Source organism: Onychostruthus taczanowskii, unplaced genomic scaffold, assembly GCF_017590055.1.
Source record: "Onychostruthus taczanowskii isolate IOZ18803 unplaced genomic scaffold, ASM1759005v1 scaffold16, whole genome shotgun sequence".
Classification (NCBI taxonomy): Eukaryota; Metazoa; Chordata; class Aves; order Passeriformes; family Passeridae; genus Onychostruthus; species Onychostruthus taczanowskii.
The window spans coordinates 4,215,114-4,238,524 of NW_024498795.1; the positions used below are offsets into that span (position 1 = coordinate 4,215,114).

General features: G+C 41.8%; 1 protein-coding gene across 7 annotated transcripts; it reads left to right on the top strand.

Annotated features, from left to right (window-relative positions):
* Window positions 1-170: 170 nt before the first annotated feature.
* On the top strand, window positions 171-18,531 carry FAM210A (family with sequence similarity 210 member A). Of its 7 annotated transcripts, none has more exons than XM_041399243.1 (6): window positions 175-189; window positions 2,348-2,472; window positions 11,630-11,737; window positions 12,962-13,434; window positions 15,518-15,629; window positions 16,673-18,531. In XM_041399243.1, exons 4-6 carry the CDS (start codon window positions 12,986-12,988, stop codon window positions 16,970-16,972), a joined length of 861 nt encoding a protein of 286 aa, XP_041255177.1. In that variant the 5' UTR covers window positions 175-189; window positions 2,348-2,472; window positions 11,630-11,737; window positions 12,962-12,985; the 3' UTR covers window positions 16,973-18,531. The 7 variants fall into 7 exon arrangements, with proteins under 7 accessions (XP_041255174.1, XP_041255177.1, XP_041255176.1 ...); XM_041399241.1 differs by lacking the exon at window positions 175-189 and adding an exon at window positions 197-327; XM_041399244.1 differs by lacking the exon at window positions 175-189 and adding an exon at window positions 197-327 and having other exon boundaries at window positions 11,633-11,737.
* The last annotated feature ends 4,880 nt before the right edge of the window (window positions 18,532-23,411 follow it).

Below are 23,411 nucleotides of genomic sequence, written 5' to 3' on the forward strand. Positions count from 1 at the left end.
TTAGGGGGTCACAGTGGCAGTGCCAGGTTGACGATTGCACAGGGTGCTCTCGAAGGTCACTTCCAACCTCGGTTCTGTGGAAGGTGGCGAGTCCGAGCCGGGGCAGAGAGACTACGAGTCCCAGGAGGCTGTGCGAGGGAGGGGCGGTGCTCGCGCCTGCGCAGTGGGAGGGCGCCGCCGGGCCTGAAGGTGATGGTGGGGACGGGTGCCGCCGCACGTTGCGCGGGGCGGGCGGCGCGGGGGGGTGTGACGGGAGCGGCCGTTGGTGGCAGCGGCGCGTGCCCGAGGCTCGCGGGGCCCCTGAGGAGCGGCGCGGGGCGGCACGAGGTACCCGCGCGGCGGGGCGGGAGCGGGAGCGGCGGGACCCACGGGATCGGGACGGATCCCCCACCGCCCCGGCTTGTGCGGGGATTGGGCTGCTGGCGCCTTCCTCCCGGCTGCCTTCCCTTTGACGAGCCCGCCTTGCCCGGCGTTGAAGGATGTCGGCCGCGACACAAGAAAGTGGCGTGGGAGATTTGGGTTTTGGTAGGGAGATGACGCTGGATGGGCCTGGCTGTTCCGTGGTGGGCTGCTGCTGCAGCGTCTGGGTGGAAAGGAAGAGATTTGGGGACGGGAGCTCAGGCTGTGACTTCTTCACGAAGGGCAGCGGCGATCCCGGCTCCCCGGTGCCCAGGGACCCAAGGGAACGGCACGAAACTGTCAGAGGAAGTTTAGGCGGGATATTGGGCGTAGGTTCTTCTCCCAGAGGATGTTTGGGCACTGGAGCAGGCTCCCCAGGGAAGTGCTCACAGCTCACAGCACCATCCCGGCAGAGCTCAAGCGTTTGGCCATAGTGTCAATCACAAGGTGTGATTCTTGGGATGTCCTGTGCAGGGCCAGGAGCTGGCCGTGCAGAGGACATCGATGATCCTGATGGATCCCTTCCAAGTCAGCATATTCCATGGTTGTGCACAGGACATCGATGATCCTGATGGATTCCTTCCAAGTCAGCATATTCCATGGTTCTGTGTTACAACTGAAGGACCGCGGGTGGCTTATGCCTCTTAAGGGGGTTCTCTTCTAGACCTGTGTACGTCTTTTCAAAAAGCTTGAAGTGGCTATAAAAATGTTTTATTGTCTTATGTTATGTTTCTCATTAGTAATTCACTCCTGTTAATTAAGTATATCCAGGGAGTCAGACAGAGAAGTCTTCAGAATTTTTGTTAATGCTGTTACATGAAACATGGATCTATGTCAGCTAATACAAACTACTTCAGCCTCACCAATGTCAATTTCCAAAACTCTAACAACTGTCCTGAAAAAGAAAACATTACTTTGGGCAGTAGTACATGAAGTGTCCTAGAATTCCTTACCAAAGCCAGTTCTTAAACTGAAAGTGTTCTTCAGCTTACCCCAAGGTGTCATTGCTGTTACAAGTGTAAACGCAAAATGGTTTGCCAAAGTTTTGCTGCTTTGGGAAGAGATAGGGCGCAGGTTCCTCGTTTGGAATGTGTTTTGCTGCCTGTGCTTGTATGACTTGCAGCTGCTTCAGTGTGGGAATTGCATGCACAGAGGATTGTATGTCCCCACCGTCCATCTCCTGTGGGGCTGACAAGCAGGTGTTTATCTCCTTTTCTGTTTAATGGCTGTTTGAGGTAAAAGGGGTATCACTGACCCTTGTGGCAGCGTTACTGAATTGCACTCACTGCCTAAGAGGCACTTCATCAGGGAATTAAAAAAAAATCATTTGATGATTTGGGTAGGTGGATATCAGGTGGCTTGCACATGGCAAAAACTGTGTAGATAAATTCAGACTGTTAAGGAGTATGTAAGGAATGTAAGAAGTTTAAGATTTGTCTGGTGTGACTGTCTGTAGGTCTGCTTCACAGTCTATAGCAGCTGCAAGAAAAGTTTTGATGTGGTTTGGTTTTTAAAAAATTCTGTGTAGTTCTCCTGCTGTAGATGGTCTTTTCTGTGCAGGTAAAGCACCCCAGCTCTTGTGTATGCTCATAGGTATCCCTTGGAAACTGAAGTCTTGTTTTTGCAAGGCAGGGAATTCTTGATGTCCCCTAATGTCAGATAAGAGCCCTCAGTTTGCATCTTGGCACATTTCTGGATCTGTGGGGAGTTTTTTCTAGTCTTGAAGACAAGGGCATGAGAAATTCAACAACAAGAGCAGGAAGAACACTGATTTTTAAAAATGTAAAACTGCTAATGGAATCTCAGCAAATTCCTTGTAATCAGTTTAGTCCTGCAGGTTGGAAAGACAATCCAACATAGTTCTTTTTGGTGTTAAATCGGATAGTTGAAGATGAACTTATTTTCAAAATTAGATGCTGAAGCAAATTCATAATTGTCAATATTCCAGTATTAGGAATGGAATAAAATCACTGAAAGGACTGAGACCTGGGCCCAAAACCTGATGGAAATCTTCTTGGACAGCCAGATGTCATCAGAATGGATCATAAGGATTTCACCTTGATATGCTGATAGGTAACTACCTAATCCATAACTTTAGATCAAGGATCAAACTCAGGGTCAGAGATTCTTAATGACTATTATGTGCCCTTAGTCAGTTTTTTCACTTGAGATTAATGGATTGTGCAGTGTGACAATAACAAAAAAGAGCACTGTTTAAGTTACAGAACTTTTTCTTAATTTTTGAGTCTTGAATCGTGGCACCTCTGAAAAACACACATCATTCTTCATGTCCCTGTCGCTATAATAAAACTCCAGTGAGAATAAAATGTTATTAGTCAGTTTAAAAATTTTTATGATCTATTCTGACGACACCTGTGATTCTATTTTCATCAATTTAGTTGAGTCTTGAAGGTGCCAGTACAGGTGTGTTAAGTCCAACACACTTTGTCCATATTAAATTTTGTTCAGAAAATTGTGTTTTAAGCAGGGTCTGACAGGCCAGAATGGTGTGCCTACTTAGGACTTCTTGTCTGGTAAGGACTGAAGCCACATCTTCTTTTAGGTATTGGCATTACACAGTAGGATTTACTCCGTTTGGAACTTTGTGCTTCCTCTAAAAAACTCCAACCCTGTGTAGCCCAGTGCCTTCCATCACTCAGTTTTCCTCTCATCCTCTTCAGACAGGCCACATTTTTTGTTATGTTTCCAGACACGACCCTTCTCCTTCGAAATAAATTCATCTGAATGGTAAAGCTCTGTTTGTGCACGTCAGGAAATGAAAGGGACACTTAGATGGGCTATAAATTTTAATTCCCTGCATCTACTGTTTTATCTTGTCCCGAGAATTGACCTTGACTCTGTGTAACAGTTCTTGTGTAAACCAAACAAGGTGTGTGGCTGTGATTGTGGCTTTGTGGAACGTTGCAGCAGATGATCCCCTGCAGCTCTTTAGGACTTGCCATGTCCTTGAGGTGGGGGATGGAGGAAGGGAATGGTTGTTAATACAGTCAGGCACTCATAAACAAATTATAAAACAAATCAATAGCTTTTTTTCTGATGGCTGAATTTTGTTGGTGGGAAATAAAAATGCCTGAGTGGTTTCACAAGAATTCAGTGAGTCTCTTCTAAAAGTGGATGGTGAAAGATTTTAGTAAAATGTGACAGCACTTACCTTTAACGGCAGTGGTAGTGCTTAGCCCCAGTGTGTACCAGACAGTTAACTATTCACTCTTAATATTTTGTGAATTTAAAAACTGGCTTTACTGATGTTAAAATTAGATGGCATCCTTTGCTTCCTGCTGTCTCAGGCCATAGAACAGTACTTTCTGATGAGAGATGTTTCTCTGCTGAACCACAAGCCTTGGGCCGTGTTGATGACATCTGGCAGAAAGCAGTGTGCTTGCAAAGGTTGCAGTGTTGCAGTCACAGGATTCCTTTCCCAATCTGAATACAGCACTGCTGTAATGCTGCTGCTTCAGACTGTGAACAGGAATGTTATTAGGGTTCTAATACTGAAGTTTCAAAAGAGCTCCTTCTGGTGTAAAGACACAGCTCTCTGAATCTGATGCACTTTCAGACACTTGTAGATGGTGTAATTTTGTTGTTTGCATGTCCTCTGTGCAAGAAATGCTGTGTAAGGCAGTAAACTGAATGGGCAAGAAGGTTTAGCCATTCAGGTATTGAGACCTTAATCAAAATAATACTTCTCTTGTAAGAACTGTTCACGCTCATTTGTAGAGATGTTGGGAATAGTGTTTACTGAAAATTAGATGAAGACTGTGGTTTTGAGTGTGTGTGTGTTCTGTAAATGTTATGATCAGCCTCTTCACACATAATTTTTCAAGATATTCTGATTGATACTGCACATATTTCCCCATATGGAGAAATTTGAATTCACAACAGAGAATTCAGCACTTACTTTGAATATTTAGAAAAGATTTATACTGGAAGTGAATGTCTGCCAACAGTAATTCTGCTGAAAGATGAATGTTCTGTATTTTTTGCTGGGAAAAAATGACAGCTTTTCAGTGTTTGAAAGTGTGAAATAGATGTGGTGAGAGAATAAAAGAAAAAAATCTTGAACCCAATGCTTCCACTGTGAGTTCTGTTTTTATGGAAGCTGGGATGTTTTTCCAGTTTCATGCTGGTTTACTTTTATTCCTACTTTGTTTCTAATTGTAAGGCTTCAGAGTTCTTCCTTGAGAATGTTTTTTGGACATCTTTAGAAGCATTTTGGGTTAATTTGATGAGTAAAAGACTTGGTACTTTGAGGTTGTTGTTTTAAGTGCCTTATAAAATTATTACATAATATCATTTGCACTTAATGTATTATTACAGATAGTACTGTTGCTTTCTGTTGGGTTGTGGAGAGAAGAAGCACAACAATGAGGCAAGACCTGTAAAGATCCTAGGTGGCAAAAATGGCATTTATCAAGGCTAGAAAGGAAACAGGTTTGGTAGTCACTCTGGAAGGTGAGGCAGAAGGCTGTACAAAGCTCATTCTAAGGTCGAAGTTTAAGCATATTCCTTATAAATGCCTTTTATAATTAGTCAAGATAAAGTATTTGAATATCTAAGGTCTTATTCTGTGGTTTGGTGTGGTGGTTTCATTCTGGCTGGATGTCAGGTGCCCACCAAAGCTGCTCTACCCCTCCCCTCCTCAGCTGGGCAGGGAAAAGAAAATACAAGGAAAAGCTCTTGAGTTGAGGTAAGGGCAGGGAGAGATCAGTCATTGCTCGCTGCCGTGGGCAAAACAGACTCAGTGTTGGGAAATTGATTGAATTTATTATCAATCAAATCAGAGTATGGAAATGAGAGGTAAAACAAATCCTAAACATTTCTTCCTGGCATTCCTCCTTCCTTACTGGGTTTAACTGTACTCCCAGTTCTCTCCCTGCTCTTCCTCTCAGTGGCACAGGAGGACAAGGAAGGGGGGTTACAATTCGTTCATCACACGTGGTCTCTGCCACTGCTTTCTCTACTGGAGGAAAATTCTTCCCCTGCTGCAGCAGAGCGTTCCTCCCATGGCAGACAGTCTTCCACAAACCTCTTCAACATGAATCCTTCCCATGAGCTGCAGTTCTTCATGAACTGCTCCAACATGGGTCGTTTCATACTGTGCACAGTCCTCCAGGAGTAGCCTGTTCCAGCATGGATCCCCCATGGAATCACAAATCCTCTCAGCTAACCTGCTCTAGCACGGACTTCTCTTGCCCCAGGTCCTTACAGGACCTTCTGCAGTGTGGGTTTCCTGCAGGGTCACAGCCTCTTCCTGGCATCCACCTCCTCTGGTATGGAGTCCTCCACAGGCTGCAGGTGGATCTCTGTTCCTGTCTGGACCTCCATGGGCTGCAGGGACACAGCTCCCTCACCGTGGTGTGTATCACAGGCTGCTGGCTTGTCTCAGCTCCTGTGCCTGGAGCACCTCTCCTTCCTCTTTCACTGACCTCGGTGTCTGCAGGGCTGTTCCTCTCACATATTCTCACTCTGCTCTTCCCTGGCCTCAATTACATCTCTGCAACAAATTTTTTTCCTTCCTAACCATGTTATCCCATGGCTCTACCACCATCACTGATGGTGTCAGCCTTGGCCAGCAGTGAGTCTGTCTTGGAGCTGGCTGGCATTGGCTCTCTCAAACATGGGGGAAGCTTTTGGCAGCTTCTCACAGAAACCACCCCTATAGCCCACCCTCCACCAGAACCTTGCTGCACAAACCCAACAGATCTGGGCAAAAAGGCTGAACTTTATTTGTGTCAGCACCATCTGTCTTTGTAAAAGTCACTGTATCTGCAGCGTGTCTCTAATTGTTTCATTACATTTTTCGTGAATAAATATTTTATTACAATTCCAGAGACTTTAAAAATTAATTATTATAATCCACATTGTCTATATCAGTGAATAGAAAAAATATGAATTAAAAAATTACCTTGAATTCTAGAATCCAGGTTGCAAGTAGCAGGAAGTCTTGAGCAAGAGTTCAGTTTTTGCCAGCAACTTTTTGACTCTCATTGATGACTCTATTAGTGAAGAGAGATGTGCACTGCAGCTCTGAATTTCATCATAAAAGAAATATCTGAGCTCTGAACATAGAACTAATAACCATATTTCCAATGAGTTTCAGCATATGTTAAAGTGTAGAGTCAAAACACTTGAGATGCTCAGTCAGTTGAAAGAGGTGAGGAATTTGTCAAATAAAATACAATTGAGTAAAGTACTATTGAGAGGGAAGATACTAAGAGATTCTCGTATAATGTTTTGATGAAGTGTGGAAAACTGATCTGTGTATTTTTTGTTTGTGTTTTAGCATCTAACCTCTCATCAGTTCAGTTGTGGGTTGGTGTTTTTTTTTTCTGAGGGAGTTCAGAGTCATGTGCAGGAAACTGCAGATCTGAGGCTTGCTTATGTGAAGTCCCTTTCCAGCCCCTGTTCGTTATCCAGTGGAAGCTTTCCACTGCTTTGTAAACCAAACCACTGCACACATGCCCCTGCAGCCCCCACACCTGCACGTCAGGGGCCCTGTGGCTGAAAACCCTGTGAGAGACAGCCACAAGTGTTTTAGGAGGAGTGAACTAATGATACCTTGGGAGATACAAAGACAGAAGAAGCTGTTAGGATTCAGAAAGTTACTACCTGAGTGGGTTAGAAAGAGAATCAGATCTTATTTTGATCATTAGCCTAAAGTGGAAGGTAGTGTGAAGAAGCAGATGAATACAGCCCCTGCTATTAACTAACATAAGGCTTTTCTTTGACCTTTTTTCAGCAGATATATAATATGCCTATTTTTAAGCTTAGTTGCAATCTATAAGCATGCCTTTTTTTGACCTTTTTTCAGCATAGATATATAATATGCCTATTTTTAAGCTTAGTTGCAATCTATAAGCATAATTTCTCTGCCTACCTTATTGCAGACATGTCTGTAGATGACAAATGGACCAAAAAAATCAAACCAGATACCACTTTAAAAGCTAATTTTTTCCTTGACATGTACCTATAATCTGAGAGGCTCTGGGACTAATACAGAGGATGATCCAGCAACACTTGTCGGATGGAATCGTACGCAGCAGAAACCTTTTGTGTTAGTAGTATGAGTTGTACTTACGTAAAAATTCAGTAGAGGGCAGAACGAAACTTGTGAAAGAAGGAACCAGTGCTAACAGATGGAATAGCACCAGTTATTAAAAACAGTTCTGAAGAGCAGAAAGCACTACAGCTGATTGTGATCCTTTCTTTTGGAAGCATTTGAGAGAGAGCATTCACATTTTCATAATGGTCAGCTACATGCAATCTTAAGATCCAGTACTTTCCGTCACAGAGGAAAATGGAATTACCATGGACATATTGACTGTACTGTTAAGGCTACTGTTTAGCATTCCAGGTGTATAACTCAACACACGGGCATTGCATTATGTTCTCCTGCTTTATTTGTCTTTTGAATCCAGTGTGCAGACTTTACACGTCTGCAATATCTTTTATTCTTCCTTGACCTACTTCTTCTTTTCCTTTTGAGTATCAGAAGATTGTAGCAGTGAAGATTACTTGGTGTGTAAGGACTGTGGAAAAGTTTATTTTACTTTTTTGATTTTGCTCAGGGTGTTTTAGCAAGAAGAGTATTTTAGGTAAAATAAGACTAACAAAGTTGTTGGCTTATCTCCACTTAGCAGTATTGGGTTGTAATAATGAGATCAATTAAAAAAAGTATAGTGTAGCATTTACTAAGTGAAAACAGTATAGATGTAGGGTGGGGCTAATGCTTTAGGGTCATCTGTCTGCAAGAGTTTAGTCTTATTTGTTTTAACATGATTTTACCAAGTTTCAGATAAATTCCACTGTGATTTATTTTGCATTACTCCTTTTAGCCTAAAATGTGGTGGTGTTTTTTAGACAGTCCTGAATGGTAGACAAAACTACACAGCTAATGATACCCAAACTTCAGATTATAAGCAAGTTTCTTAGTTTAGAATGAATTACAGATAGTTTGAGTGATACTGCAAAAGTAGTAAAAATGAAAACAGAAATTCTAAATGTTCATTCATGCACTCAAGGTATTAATACAAAGCATAAAAAATCCCCGTGCACTGCCACTTTCCCATCTGTGGTTAGTGACTCCATGCTTTGGAGCATGGGACTCCAACCGCATGAATGAACATTTATACAAAGCATAAAAAAATCCCTGTGCACTGCCACTTTCTCATCTGTGGTTAGTGACTCCATGCTTTGGAGCATGGGACTCCAACCCTTTGCAGTTACCAAGAGGTTTGTAGTTTTATTTTACATTGAATTTAAGAAAAATAATGCTTTGCATGTATTGCATTAGTCTTAAAATGATGTTAAAATATGTTCCCAGATTTTTAGGACGCTCATATATGTTTTCAGTTGTGGTTTTCCTATTTTCTTATTTTGGTTTGTAAGCTTGGACTCATATATGTTTTCACTTCAGTTGTGGTTTTCCTATTTTCTTATTTTGGTTTGTAAGCTTGGCGAAAACAGTTTTGGGGTTTTTTAATATATACTGTCGATGAGTTCTTGAAAAGAACAAGTTAAATCTGAAAACAAGCTTTGGGATGTTTATTATGTTTAGGAAAAATCTAAGCAATATGGTGGTTTTGTTTATTAAACTGAGCTGCTTGGATGAGATCTCTGCTTTTTATGCAATCTGAAAGATGAGTTGAAAAGGATTTCTGAAAACTTGGTTTGTTTCCTTTCAAAATTCTGTTCTGTCTGCCACACACAATTCTCAAAGTTTTCTAGATTTTACACTAAATATGACAAGAATGTAAATTAATTCTCTGTTTCCATAGAAAGGTGCCTTGGGAGTAGAAAAAGCTCATGGATTTTCATTGGGAACTCTCCTGTGGTATAATTAATGTTCTTTTTTTAAACAGTAACAGAACAAGTGAAGATGCTTTAAAGTCATCCATATTTACATATTGTGTCCAGAGTGTTTCTGGTATAACTGAGAAAATAATCTAGTGTTCTCTACATATACTATACCCTCAATTCCCTCAGATGCTTTCTGACCTCTTTTACAAAAGAAGTTAACACTAAAGTTTTTGCCATTGTCTTTACACTAAAGTTTTTGCCATCTTTTATGCACCACCACCTTCTTATATTTTAATTTTTCTGGTAACTCAACATTAATTGTAACAGGGTAGCCAATTTTATACAAATTATCCTGATGAAAGTTTCATCTGACAATATCTCTGACATGTTTTCTCTTTCCAAGAGTAAATATCCACAGCAGCCTTTGCCATACCTATATTGGCCAGGCTTGTTACTTCTGTGTTTTCCAAAGATCTTCCGGAGATTTTTGGCATAGAATGTTAGCCCACAGCCAAAGCCAGTGGCTTTGTGACAGTCACATAAACCAGCTCTGTGGCATTTAACATTCCTGAGCTTTTATTGTCCTCAGGAACAAAAAGCAAATATAATATCTACTTCCTAATTACCACTGGAAAGTAGAGCAAATGCAAGAGCTAGGATGCTCTTTCAGTATATCAGATTTATGCCAAAGCTGATCTGAATTGTAACAGAAGTACAGAAGTTTCCTAAACAAAACCTTCAGCACTGCAATGAGAAGCTGATCTATACTTAAGAGGCCCCTAGAGCACTCCCTTTATGTCAGAGGCCTTGTTAACAGCTCACCATGAGACAGGGGTGCCTTCAGGAATTAAATGGATGTCCAAGGATCCCAAACAGGAGTTTGTGTTGAAAAGCCATTATATCTACAGCTCAGTTTACAATCTGCTGGAGATCCTACTAAATAGTTAGCTGGGATGTGACAGTGCTGAAGAGACCGTACCACAAGTGTCTGTATAGCATTTCATGGTTTCTGTAGCTAATATCTATTCCATCACTGACCACATGGAATTCTTGGAGCCGAGAACTTGAGTTATATTTTTCCATAGACAGATTTTTTTTCTTTGTGACATTTTTAAGAGAAAACTAATAAAGTAATCTAAGATGCTTTAAAGCACCTTTCCCCCTGCTCCCACCCCACAGACAAGTGCTTTCCCATCTTGGTATTTGGAGCTTGTACCTTCTTGTCATTTTCTGTACCTTTGCAGCGTGATGTAACAGCAGGAAAAATGTTAAGCACACTAAAATGAAGAAACAACTTTTCAAAAGTCTCTAGGTGCAGTTGTGGGTAACATTCAGGTTACTGTCCTGACATCCTTGGAATCTGAGTGTTTTTAACAACCTAGGTATTTTTCAGTAGTGTACTGGTGAACTGTAGAAGTCTGTCTCAAGAGCCCCAGGTTCCCATAGGGTGGATGCCTTTTGCTGAGTCTGCTGGCTGGATATTGAGAAAATCTACTTAGGGCAGACGCTCAGTGCTGTGTACTATTAGTGAGAGGGGAAAACAGTTCTCTGTGGGGAATATTATCCCTCAGGAAAGAACTGCAAGTGGCAGTAGGCAAGGAATGCAGTTGTCGTGTTCCAAGTTTGTTGTTACAATTTCTGTAAATCAGTTAAGTAGTTGGCATATGATAGAGTGCCATCTGAACACTTGAGTTTTACTGAGTGTTTTCACTACTTCTTGTTTTGAGAAGCAATTGCATTTGGATTTCAGAAGTAAGCAAGAATCTCTGCTTCTTGTAAAACTAGAGATACCACAAAAAATTGCGGCTTCCAGTGAAGTCTTACAAAAAACTGAGTCATGGAGGGCCAGTACCTGTAGCTGATTTACTGCTCCATGAGCAGCAGCAGCACTTCTTGACTCCCACCAAGTTCATAACTCAACAGGAAAGAGTAACTGCCTCCTTAATATAGAGACACAAGTTCCTTTTTCCCCATTGATGCAGTGCCTCCTGTTAGCAGGAGTTCAACAAAAGTGTGTGTCTGTGTGTCACAAGCAATGCAGAGGTTCCCAGGGAGTTTGAAACCTGGGAATTCGTCTTCTCCCCACATCAAACATTGTAATTCTAGTAATTGCCATTAATTCAAGTACAACAGTAGCATAAAACTACCTAGAAAACATACAGGCAGGACTGTTCCAACAGATCCATTTGGATTGTGAAACTTTCTTCTCTTGGAAGAGAACAGTAATTTAAAGTTGAGGAACTTCTAAAATTACACAGAAAAAAATCTCCCATTAGTATGTCAGTATTCTAAAGGGAATTTATACCAAAAACTTGTTCAGTTGCAAGGTTTCAGGCTGACCAGAAATAAATCTTTATAGGATTAATTTGCTCTTGTTGCTATTTCTCTAAATGTGTTTTTTTCACTTTAGCAGGGGCCTCAATGTGTTCAAGACATATATATGAAAGGTAGAGAACTAGTGGAAGAGTTGCAACTTTTTGAAGATACACACCTTACCATATCTAGACAGTAATACAGGGTATGTATGGTTTCACTTGTTTTTCGTTTTTTTTTAAACTTCTTCCTGTGTTAGGAAGTATTGATCATTTTCTACAGACTAGAAAAATTCACTGCTAAAGCACCTGGCATATATCTAAGGTGAAGGGAAAGCAGATATGACGTTTCAATTAAATTTGAGCGATTTCTAGTTTGGATAAAGAATGGTTGTGGCAATTAAAAATGGAAAAGCATTAGTAATGTACAATACTTGTAAATAACTTAAGTGGCATCAACTAGCATCACTTTTTTTTCTTTTTTCTTTTTTTTTCTTTTTTTTTTTTTTGGAGGGAAGGAATGTTAGTTCTGTAAATTACAACCATTGAATAAAAGAAAGGAAAGAGTATTTCACAATTTCAAAGCATGCATTTTGGGGGGTAAAATTATTTCTTGATGTTTGCATGCAAAACTAAATTCCTTTCTTCTTTGTGAGGAAGCTCTCAATTGTTATTTCAAACTTTCAGGAGTAACTGGTAAGTATTCAAAATCTGGGTTATTCCACAGTTAACTGGGTTATTCCACAGTTTTAAAATATTCTTTGCATTGCAATGTTTGGAAAATTGCCTTTCAGTTTTGTTCATGTTAATATATGACATTCACCAGTACCTTCCCCCTTCCTGGGCTATTACAGTTACATTTGTTACTATGTAAGCTATTGCTTGGTCATTAATAATTATTTCTATTGGGGGTTTTTCAATTTTATGAACTTCTACTGAAAATAGTATAGAACATGAAAAATTTTACCAAAACTAAGAATGCACTGACACCAAAAATAAATTTTAATTGCACTTAGTTCAGTGAATTTGTAATGCATTTATGTAGGCTCAAGGTTCGCTCAAGTTATCAGATGCTACTATAAGTGAAGTTTAAAGGTAACTTTTCAATGGCTGTGCCAGGTTATGTAGGTAAAAGCAGTAGATAGTAATAAACTCCTAAAAATGTTTTTTTTGGGAGTAGACTGATCATTTTAGCAGTGAGGAGCAGAGTATGCTAAGTGAGGGGACTATTTCAGTTCAGAATGCTGAAAAAATGAGAAAATTATTTCCTTAATTCTGGAAGGTAACTATTTCTGCAAAGAAAGATAAGGGAAACTTCTTCAAAGTAGAATAGAAAGCCATTTAAAATTTGAGAATTGTGAGTGGCATTGGAGCAAGTAGAAATCACACCATTGAAATGCAGTTTGTTTACTCTTGTTTCTTCTTTATAGAAACTTCATCCACACTTCATCAAAATGCAGCGGAGTCTGTTACAGTCTGCATCTCAGCTGGCTCATGGGACGTGTTGGTTCTTCCCTCGTACCAGTGTCTTTCAGTGCTTAAAAGGACAGTCTGCATTGCCTAATGTGGGATGCAAAGTGGTTCTGGCACTGGACCCTCCTAAACGATGTCTTCATGGAGGTGCAGCTCACTTTGCCTCAAAGAAAACTGCTTTTTCATCACAGCCAGCAGACACTTCTCACAAAGTACCAGAAGAGAGAAATCCTTTGCCTTCGGCCACTGATGCGCCCAAGCAGAGCCCTGCAGAGTCAGATTCTTCAGAACCTGATCCATTGCAAGATAAATCAATGAGTCTTGTTCAGAGATTCAAGAAAACTTTTAAGCAGTATGGGAAAGTCATGATTCCAGTGCACCTTGTGACTTCCTCTGTATGGTTTGGATCCTTTTACTATGCAGCCATGAAGTAAGTTGGTATTTTGTTGCAGTGCTCGATAGCATGGTTGAATTGAGATCTACTAGTGAAAGGACATGTGGATTATTATTGCATGTTAAAAAGTGCCTTTATATTTAAAAGAGAAATGTGGCTACATTTTTGACTAAAGCATAAAATTAATATTGAAAGTATATAGGATCCATGAGAGTGTCATGTACATACTATTACCATGCAGTTATTGCTGTATACCAGGTATGTTGCTGGCATTTAAAGGAATGCTCATCTCTCCAAAATGATAAATGGATGTAAACAGCATTAAAATTTTTAGTAATCTCTCAGAAGGTAAAAATAGGGACTTAGAATCATTATTATGAATGGCTAGTTGAGATCTTTATAAACCTTTTTTTTGCCCTTGGACTTCAGGTTACCCCTTCATCTCTGCTTCATCCCCAGTCCCTCTTCATATCTGGATTTTCACTTCATGGATTTATTTCACTTAGCTGTTAATGTTTTTTGTTTCTGTTTCCTCTCTTTCCTGCAATCCACTGAAAAAATTGCTGCTGTAGACCATACCTTTTAATTGGAAATTAAATATTTGTGTGGTTTAAAAAAAATATATCTATATATATAAATTAAGTATTCTCATTTTAGTTTCTTTTAGTTACAGCATGTGCTAGATACCACTCTGGAAAATGGCATTTATCAGAAAAAACTACATCAATTATGAGCTGCTAGTTTGCTAGTTCAAATGAAAGAGGTTTTATTTGTCTGGAAATAGTTTGCTAAATATAAGCAAATGTTTATCTCTGGACTGCTGGTGTTGTATATTTAATAATAGAAAGCATGAAACAACAAGGTTTGTGGTGGCAAGGATGGAACTCTGACATCAGAATGCCTTACTGCACAAGTGTTTGTTTTAGTTACTCTAACCAGCTGGCATAATTGCCCTTTCTGGGAGCTATAGATCCAAATGTCATTCTAAATTTAGCTCATGTCAGAGGAATAAAGGTCTTGAACCATAAAAATATTTTGCTTTGAATAAATTCAGATTGATGCTTATGTCCAGACATTTCAGATTGAGTGAAGATTACTTTTCTTGAAACTCTAAAGCCTGCTGCTAAAGTAGGTATTTGGCAGATGAAAACAACTGAAATATTCAACTAGAAACTAATTAAACTAATTATAACAAAGCTTCAGTTTGTTATGCCACAGGAGCAGTGCCCTCTTGAAGTGGAAAAATAACTCCCAGAATGACTGGTCATACAAGACTGAACAGCAGTGGTTCATGAAATGGCACAGTTCGTGCTGTCTTTCAGCTCCCACTAGGTCTCTGTTCCCTACTCTGGGAATAGGCCTTCAGACTGTAGTTCTAGTAACTGTGGGTAAATCACTGCCTGTTACAGTTCCTGATGCTAACGTGGTTGTATGCTCAGAAGAATGCTTAAAATATTAGATAGAAATGGGCAATGGTACTAATAATATAAAATCTCTAAATATTGAAAACTCAGGTCTTTTCTAACTGTGTGTAGCTTTCTTCTATAATATAAAGATGAGCTTTCCTTTCTTTTTTGGTGTTTTCCTGGATGTCAAATAGAAAGAAATTGTGATAGGAGCTCCCTCCACCATCTTGACACCTTATATTGGCACAGTAGAACAACTGAGCACAAAGCCCCTGAAATCTTGTCCATGTAACATGCTGCTTCCTTTTCTTTTGCCACATTCCATGTTTGATATATTTAGAAGTGAATGGAGAACATTGTCTGAAATTTTAATAGAAAAAAAGGTAATTTTAGGCAAAACAGAGCATGAAATTGGATGTTGCACAGCTGGAACCTGACTAACTGTCTTACCACCATTACATCTTCTTACCTCAAACATAAACTGGGACACAGGTAAGTTTCCACCCAACAGAGATAATATAAAAGGGTCACCTTTTGAAATGCTGAGAAGAACATTAATTTTCCTATGGTCAGAAACATAAATCCTGTAAGTTTATGGCTTAGATAAAAAAAAAAATTTGTTTTCAAATTATGAAGTTTGTGCAATAAAGAAATAGTGCTCTAAATTACTGTTCAGGTTTCAAATTCCCATTCAATGTTTTTCTCTTTTATAGTGGGGTGAATGTTGTTCCATTCCTAGAGTTGATTGGCTTACCAGACAGCGTAGTAGACATCCTGAAAAATTCCCAGAGTGGAAATGCACTAACTGCATATGCATTGTATAAAGTAAGTATAATTATAATTTGTAAATAAGCTCTAAGTCTTGCCTGGTGAACTAAACAGAGTTTACTTGTTTGCAGCAGAAAGAATTAATTAGCTTTCTTCGATAGCTACATGTACTTCAGCATTCGTTTTGTGGTAAAAATAGTCCCATGCAAGTTGATATGTGTTCTGTGTTCCTTCAAGGAGTCTATCTGTATTTCTAAAATAGCTTCTTTGCTGCAGAAGTATTGCAGCTCCCTGAGATGGCAATTAAGTTATTCTTCTGTGTCCCTGACATAATTAGCAGGGACAAAGAGGTGAAGTCTAAACACCTCATTGAATTTCAGATAAAAAGACAGTTATTTTTATCCTAGATGATTTTTTGTCTTCCCCTTAGATGTCCATCACTTTCAAGTATTTTCATTGTCATTTCAATCAATTACTTACATTCAGGTTGGGGTTTCCTTTTATTATTTTATATGTGCAAAGTCTGTGTTTGGGAAACCTGAAACATGTCAGACCATTCAAAAACAAGGTACAGTATTTGCTGTACATGCCACTCATTTGTTTTGTTTCTAAAAGTGATGTCCTTCTTACCTGTTGTCAAAGGGATTACTTTCCCAAACAAAATGTGAAAGTACAACTCTTTCCAATTTTTCCTGTGCCTAAAAGAGACCAATAAACAAATATGGTTATTAAATATAAAGATATTGTTGTAGCTGGGAGATGTGGCAGTGTTGGAAGAAACTCAGTGCTCACGTGCAGTCTGTTCTGAATTGCATCAAGATGCCGAATGCTTGTCCTACAAACTGCACAGGGAGGGTTTGTGCGTTGATGAGGTTTTTTTTAAGGAAAGTCTAATGCCCTTGCTGGCTCTGGCAAAATGATACTTTAAGTGAAAGGTATGCATTTCTAGGGAATGCACTGTAAACTGGCTTATTTCCTTATAAATTGAAGATATCTTTAGAAACTCTCTGGTCAAAATAAATTTTCAACATAAAAAAATACCTTTTGCTGGATGTTATTTCCTGATTTATCTATGTGGTGTGTTCTCTGGTTTCTTTAAGATTGCAACTCCTGCCAGATACACTGTGACTTTGGGAGGAACATCTGTCACTGTTAAATACCTGCGTAAGCATGGCTACATGTCCACACCACCACCAGTAAAGGAATACCTACAAGATAGGATGGAGGAAACAAAGGATAAAATTACAGAGAAGATGGAGGAAACAAAGGATAAAATTACGGAGAAGATGGAGGAAACAAAGGATAAAATTACGGAGAAGATGGAGGAAACAAAGGATAAAATTACAGGGAAAATACAAGAAACCAAAGATAAAGTTTCATTTAAAAAAATAAAGGAGTAGGAGAGATGCTTAATTTTTGGATATATCAAACTTAGCACTTTAACCCTTTGTGAGGCAGGATATGCAAAGTGCACTTCTGAGCTTTTTTTTTTTTTTCTTTTATATTTTTTACCCTTTGTCTGAAGACGACAATGCTACGTGGATTTAAAGGTTAAAATTCCTTGGGGAAGAGGTTGTGACCTGAAAGTTTCAATTTTCAGAAGGAAAAGTGAATCTCAGATTAGAAGTTAACATGTCCTTTGGTAATAATGTTAAGAATTACACTTCCCTCTTTTTTTCCCACACCCTCCTCCTCAAAATGAAAGCAATTTCTGCCAAGAGCCACTACTCTGTTCTTCTCCCATCACAGTGCACAGCCATGGTTCCACTAAACTGAGTCTTCCATTAAATAAGAATGAAGATTTCTCTGTTGGGAAGAGCAGCATGTTTAGCTTTTTAGAGTATGTGGACCCAAGTGTCTTCAGTCGTGATCATCTCTCAATTTGGAGCAGACCATTGTCACTGATACTGCACATGAAGGAACTGATGGATCAGCTGCTCAGCAGGAATTCATTACAATGGCTTCCTTGGCTTCAGCCAGGCTGCTGTGGTTTACAGGCTGAGACTATGAATCTTTCTTGAACAGTGCATCTCTTCAGAAATCTCAACTGAAAGCTATAGGAAGATGAGTTAATCACAGTAGCCATACTGTCAAGTACCCTTGGTTTCCTGAAGTTGATTTACAGTACAAAGTCATTAAAATTAATAATTGTATATTAAACACTAGGATTTGTTCATTGTGTTAAAGTTTACAAACCTACTCTACTTCATTTTTGAAACAAAAAAAAATTTGAAAAATAAGTTTATTTGAGAAATTGCTATACTAAGGGGCTTTTTAAACACATGGAAAGTTAGAGTTAAGGCCTAAAATTCCTCCTCCTCCCTCAGTAAAACAATTTGACTAAAATAAGCATGATTTCTGAGACAGTGATCACAGTCTACCAAACTTTTTTTCCCCTGGATTAAGTCAAGCAAACACTTATTCATACCTGAAGGCTGAAAGGTCTCAGATGTCATAAAGGACTAAAGTTGAAACTGTTCTATGTGGCTGGGCAGGCAAACTTCTCCAAGGTTTATTCAAATGTAGGCTGAATTGAAGTGTGTTTTTCCTATTTCTACTACAGATCTCACTTTTAGCAACTCAGCATGTGTAAGGTATTTAAAAAAGGTACTTTTTTCAGAGGGATATGGGGAAGCAATAGAGTTGGACCCTGAGCACTGCAATTGACAGAAGTGAAAAAATATAGCTGATGAAGTATCAGCTCTGCCCCACTGTCCCATTCTCATTCAAGTCACTGAGGGCTTCTCCATGTTTAACTGAGTTGAACTTCATTAACTTAATTGTGCAGGATTGATTACATACTTCCCTGCCTCTGCCCACATGTAAAATAGTAACTGCAATCTAATGCCTACCTCACAGGGATGTTGTGAGGAATAATCATTGTATATTCAGTGACCTGAAGAAGTAAAGTGCCATGTTTCTGATAAAAATTATTAAAAAATATTTCTGTGAACTCTTACACTGCTAAGTAGTACTGTTAAGGATGAGAGCTAATAGATGCTATTTTTTCTCTTTTAGTGTGCTTTTCCTTTACTGGCCCCCTGCACACATTCTGATGTTGGCATTTCTTCTGATTTCCCACTTTTGGGGGCAGTGTTACCCATGTCCTGCAGGACCTTGCAAAGCCCAAAGTGTGCCCCAGGAACATCACATGGTCACTCTGAGTCTGGGGCCACATATGGGACCCTTTCAGTGCAGCTCACAGGATCCATCTCTTTGCTCAGGGCAGGGATTGCACAGGGGCACCTTGTTGTCCTAGGATGAGTTTTTAGCCTGTAGACATGTTAGAACTTGTTCATTACACCACCTCTTCTTGCCCTTCCCCTTGCCCAGCTGGCCTGTGACCACTCCAGTGTTTATTGATCCATCTCTACTAATGCTAAGTACAAAAGCTGATTCACTTGAAGTTGAGTGTCCTGTGTGAGCATTTCTGCAGCTGCAGGAGCAGCTCACAGGGACTCTTGCCAAGTGCCCCCTCTGTGTAGGTGGTCAATTTTGCAGCATGGAGAAGCTTGAGGAGTTTCTGGGACAACCACTTCCTCCACCCAGTGTGTCAATTGACAAAGCACAGAGTTACATGGATCCATTTATACAAAGCAAGAGGGGAAATCTTCAAGTCTTTGGAAGTCTGACCTGGAGAGCTTTTGGGACAATTGGTCACATGCTTGGTTGTACCGGTGACCTTGTCTCAAACTGGCCTTATATGGAATCTCTGCCTCATTAGTGCAGAGAGCACCTGGGCAGTTTCCTGGGCTGCCCAGGGAATTGGGCCTCTTGGTGCACAGCAGGTACCCAGTATTCTGCAATTTTAACTCGGCTAAAGTTGACTTCCATCCTGTATCTCACTTGTAAATTATCTTGCCATGATACTAAGGTGCAGTTCCTGTTAGTGACAGTCAGCCTTAGCGTGAGTCTGCATGGCTGGCAGCCAGGGGCCACCACCCTTTGAAGAGGCAGTGTGCCTGCACTGCTGGCAGGCTGGGGCAAGCGAGGGGCACCTGGGGACAGCACAGGGCCTCCTGGTACCCAAGCCAGCACACTTGGCACACTCATGTGGCAGCAGTGTCCCTTAAGGTGGAACAGCATCAATGAGTGCCTTCAGCAGCAGAGAAGGACAGGGGAGCAGGTGCCATGGCCTGGGAAAGCAGTTTGGCTGCAGCACCAAGAGGCCCTGAGGCAGCCCACAAGTGACCCAAGCAAGGGAGTGCTCAGTGAGGTGAAAAGCCCAGACAGAAGCCCAGCAGCACCTTCTCTTGCCCATAGGACCATTCAGTCAGTGCTAACAGGGCTTGCCTTTTTACCTCTCACTGTTCAGCATCCTCGTGGGAAGGGCTGTCCCTTCAGGCTCTAGAGGGTGGGTGGGGGTGGTGGTCCCTCCACCTCTGCAAAGCTTCAGAAATCTGGAGAGACCAGGACTAAGACATCCATGACTACGTGTACAGCAGGGAAATGGCTGCTTTGGCAACCTCTCCCACTGCTGTCTGCTCCCTGCCTCACATGTAACACCACTGCACAGCATCACCAAGTCACAGCTTGCAAGGGGGCGGGACCTGAAACTGGGACAGTGCTCAACTGTAAGCCTAAGCAGGCTGGGCCTGCAGTTGTCATCCCAAGATGAGTCCAGAGTTCATGCTGTGATCTAAGCAGGGAATCTGTATCAAAATTGGGGCCCCAGGATGGAACCGGAGTAGATGTTGAGGTCCAAGCAGGGGGCAGATCTGAAATCACATCCCAAGATGTGACTGGAGCTGAAATTGCAAACCAGCACACAGCCAGAGCCGACATCACAACTCACTACTTGGCTCGGGCCCAAGTTGCTGCTCAAGATGGGGAAGAGACAAAATCAAAGCCCAAGCACTATCCAGAGCCAAAACTGCAGCTAAAGGTGGGCCCAGAGTCAAGATAACATCCCTACTAGGAGTAGAACAAAATTCATGGCCCAGTACCAGGACAGAACAGCTATTACCACCTGAGGCAGTGCCAGAGCCAAAAAATTCATAACCCAAGATGGGTTGGAACCAAAGCCATGACCAGAGATAGGGGCCAGAGCCTACACTGCTGGCAAGACTGCTGTGGCACACACTGTCTGAGCATGGACCAGAGCCAAATATCAATTTGAGGCAAGTAGTGGTCCAAGACAGGGCAGGAACTAAAGATTATGAAGTTTTAGCTCTCATGTTTTTTAGATTCTGAACTGCATTTCTATAACTGAACTTCCTATAAAGTGTTAGTAAGTTCTCTTCACAGCTGAAACGAAACAATCCTTTTCCAGCCTGTGAACCAAGGTCACTAGGCTCTTGTACTGCCCAAGGTGTAGCCTTTGAAGGCCTTTTTAATAAATAACTACTTTATTTCTCTTACTCGACTAGCTTCTGTTCTAGGCAGAACAAATCACAACCAAATATTGGGCCAGAGCTGAAATTGTGCCCAGAAATGCTACTGAGATGAAGCCACAGACCAACGTGGGCTACAGCCACAGCCACAACCTGCAATCCAGCCCTAGCCACAGTCACAGACCAAACAGGTACCGGAGCTGAAGTAGCAACCTGGTATTAGGCCAGACCTGTCTCAGAGGGCCGAGATGTGTCTGGAACAGAAATCATGGCCTGAAATTGCAATGGAGCTAAAGTCACATCTAGAGATGGGGCCAGAGCTGAAGCCATGGCCCAAGATTTCCCGTAGAAGCAGAATAACAGCCCCAGATATGACAAGGCACAAATAGCAACCCAAATAGGGGCCAGAGCCACAGACGTGCTCTGAGATTGAGCAAGAGCCAAAGATGCAGCAAAAATGGCACCACCATTGTTACAGCTCAGGATGGGGTTGGAGCTAAAATCACTGATAATAAAAATCACTGATAATTTGGCTGCAGCCAAACTTGTGCCTTCAAATGGGGCCAGAGCCAAAGTCACAGCTCAAAATGGGACTGGAGCAGAAGCCATGATTCTCACTGGGGCTGGAGCAGGGGCCAGAGCTGAAGCCCTGATCCAAAAACTGAGCCAAACTCATGGCCTCACAGTGGACATGGCTCAAAAATAGCCACCAGTCACTGAACAGGGAATAGGGCTGAAATAATCACTGCCCAAGAAGCAAAAGTTGCAGCCTGAAATGGGCCAAAGCAGAAGTCATGAACCAAGCAGGGACCAAAGGCAAAGTTGTAACTGAGTATCAAAGCAGAGACAAAGATGTGGATGGCCAGGTGGCCAGAGTCTAGGTCACAGCATGACACAGGACTGCAGCTGAAGTAGCAGCCCAAATAAGAGCTGAAATAGCCTCCAAATCGGGGCCAGAGCCAAAGCTGTGATCTACCATCAAGCTGCTGGCAAAGCATCTGGCCAATATCAGGCCAGAGATTAAGTCACAGCCCAATACCAATCCAGGACCAGAACTGCAATCAGAGCCAAAGCAGGAGCAAAAGCAGGAGCCCAAGGTGGAAATTCAGCCAAATTTGTGGCCTGAGCAATAGCTTAAGCCAAAGTTGCAGATGAAGATGTGGCTGGAGACAAAGTCACAAGCCAAGACAGGGCCAGAGCCAAAGCCATGGCCCAAACAGTGGCCAAGTCACAGCAGCTTCCTGAGGAGGAGTCAGACCCAAAGCCTGGGCAGACCCAAAGCATCCACCTGAACAATGGCCTGAGCCATTATGGCCAAAGACGGGGCTGATGCAAAAAATCTCAGCCCAGTGTTGCCACCTGAACAATGGCCTGAGCCAAAGTTATGGCCAAAGACGGGGCTGATGCAAAAAATCTCAGCCCAGTGTTGAGCCAGAGCTGCAGTAGCACCCTGAGGTGAGCCAGAGCTCAAAATGCTGCCATAGATGGGAGCAGATAAAGTCTCACTCCAATATCCCTACACAGCTGAGGTTAACAGCTCAATGTGGCACCAGTCACAGCCCAAGCAGGGAGCAGAGCCAAAGTTGCTGCCCTATGTCAGGCCAGACCCAGAGTCATAAACCGAGAAGGGCAGGGCAGGGCAGAGTCAAAGACTGAGCAGGGGCAGAGTAGACATGGGAGCCTGAGCTGGAGTCAGAGCCCCATATCAGCCTGGGGACAAGCTTGTGAGCCAAGATGGGACCAGAACCAAAGTTGTGGCTCAGGATGGGTCCTGGAGCTGCAACCATTGCCAAGGATAGGGCTGGAGACATGAGAGAGGCCCAAGGTGGCTCCTGATCTCTACTCAGAGCCTGAACAGAGGTCAGATCTACCTGATGGAACCAAAGCCAAAATCACAGCCCAGCCAGGGGGCCAGAGCTGAAGCCTGATACCAAGTTGGAGATGAAGATACAGGGCCGAGGAGCAGGGGCTGGAGCCCAGCTCGAAGAGTGATGTACAGCCAGAGTTAAACCTATGACCAACGCTGGGCTGGCACCCAAGCATCGGCCTGAAACAGGCAGGAGAAAAAGTTGCAGACCAAGATGGGGCTGAATGGAAACAGCAGTTCCACACTGGGCCAAAGCTGAATTCACATCCTGAGCAGGACCTAGAGTCAAAATCATGGTCCAAGATGGGCCCAGAACCAGAGTCAGAGCCTGACAGGGGAACAGCTGAAGTCTCAGCCCAAGAGGAGCTGAAATCTTGGCCTAAGCAATGGCTGGAGCAATAGGGAAAATGGGGCCAGTCAAAGTAATGGCCTGAACAAAGACCAGAGCCAGTCACAGTTGCAATTAGTGCCCAAGCTGAAGGTGCAGCTGAGCCTTTTGAGCAGGGTTGGAGCCAAAGCTGTGACCCAGTAATAGGCCAGAGCAAAAATAGTGACTCAGGATGCTGCTGGAGCCAAAGTTGAAACAAATTCCTCTGATTGTGTCCCCTTCAGGGTGTCAGCTTAGGGCATTGCATCACA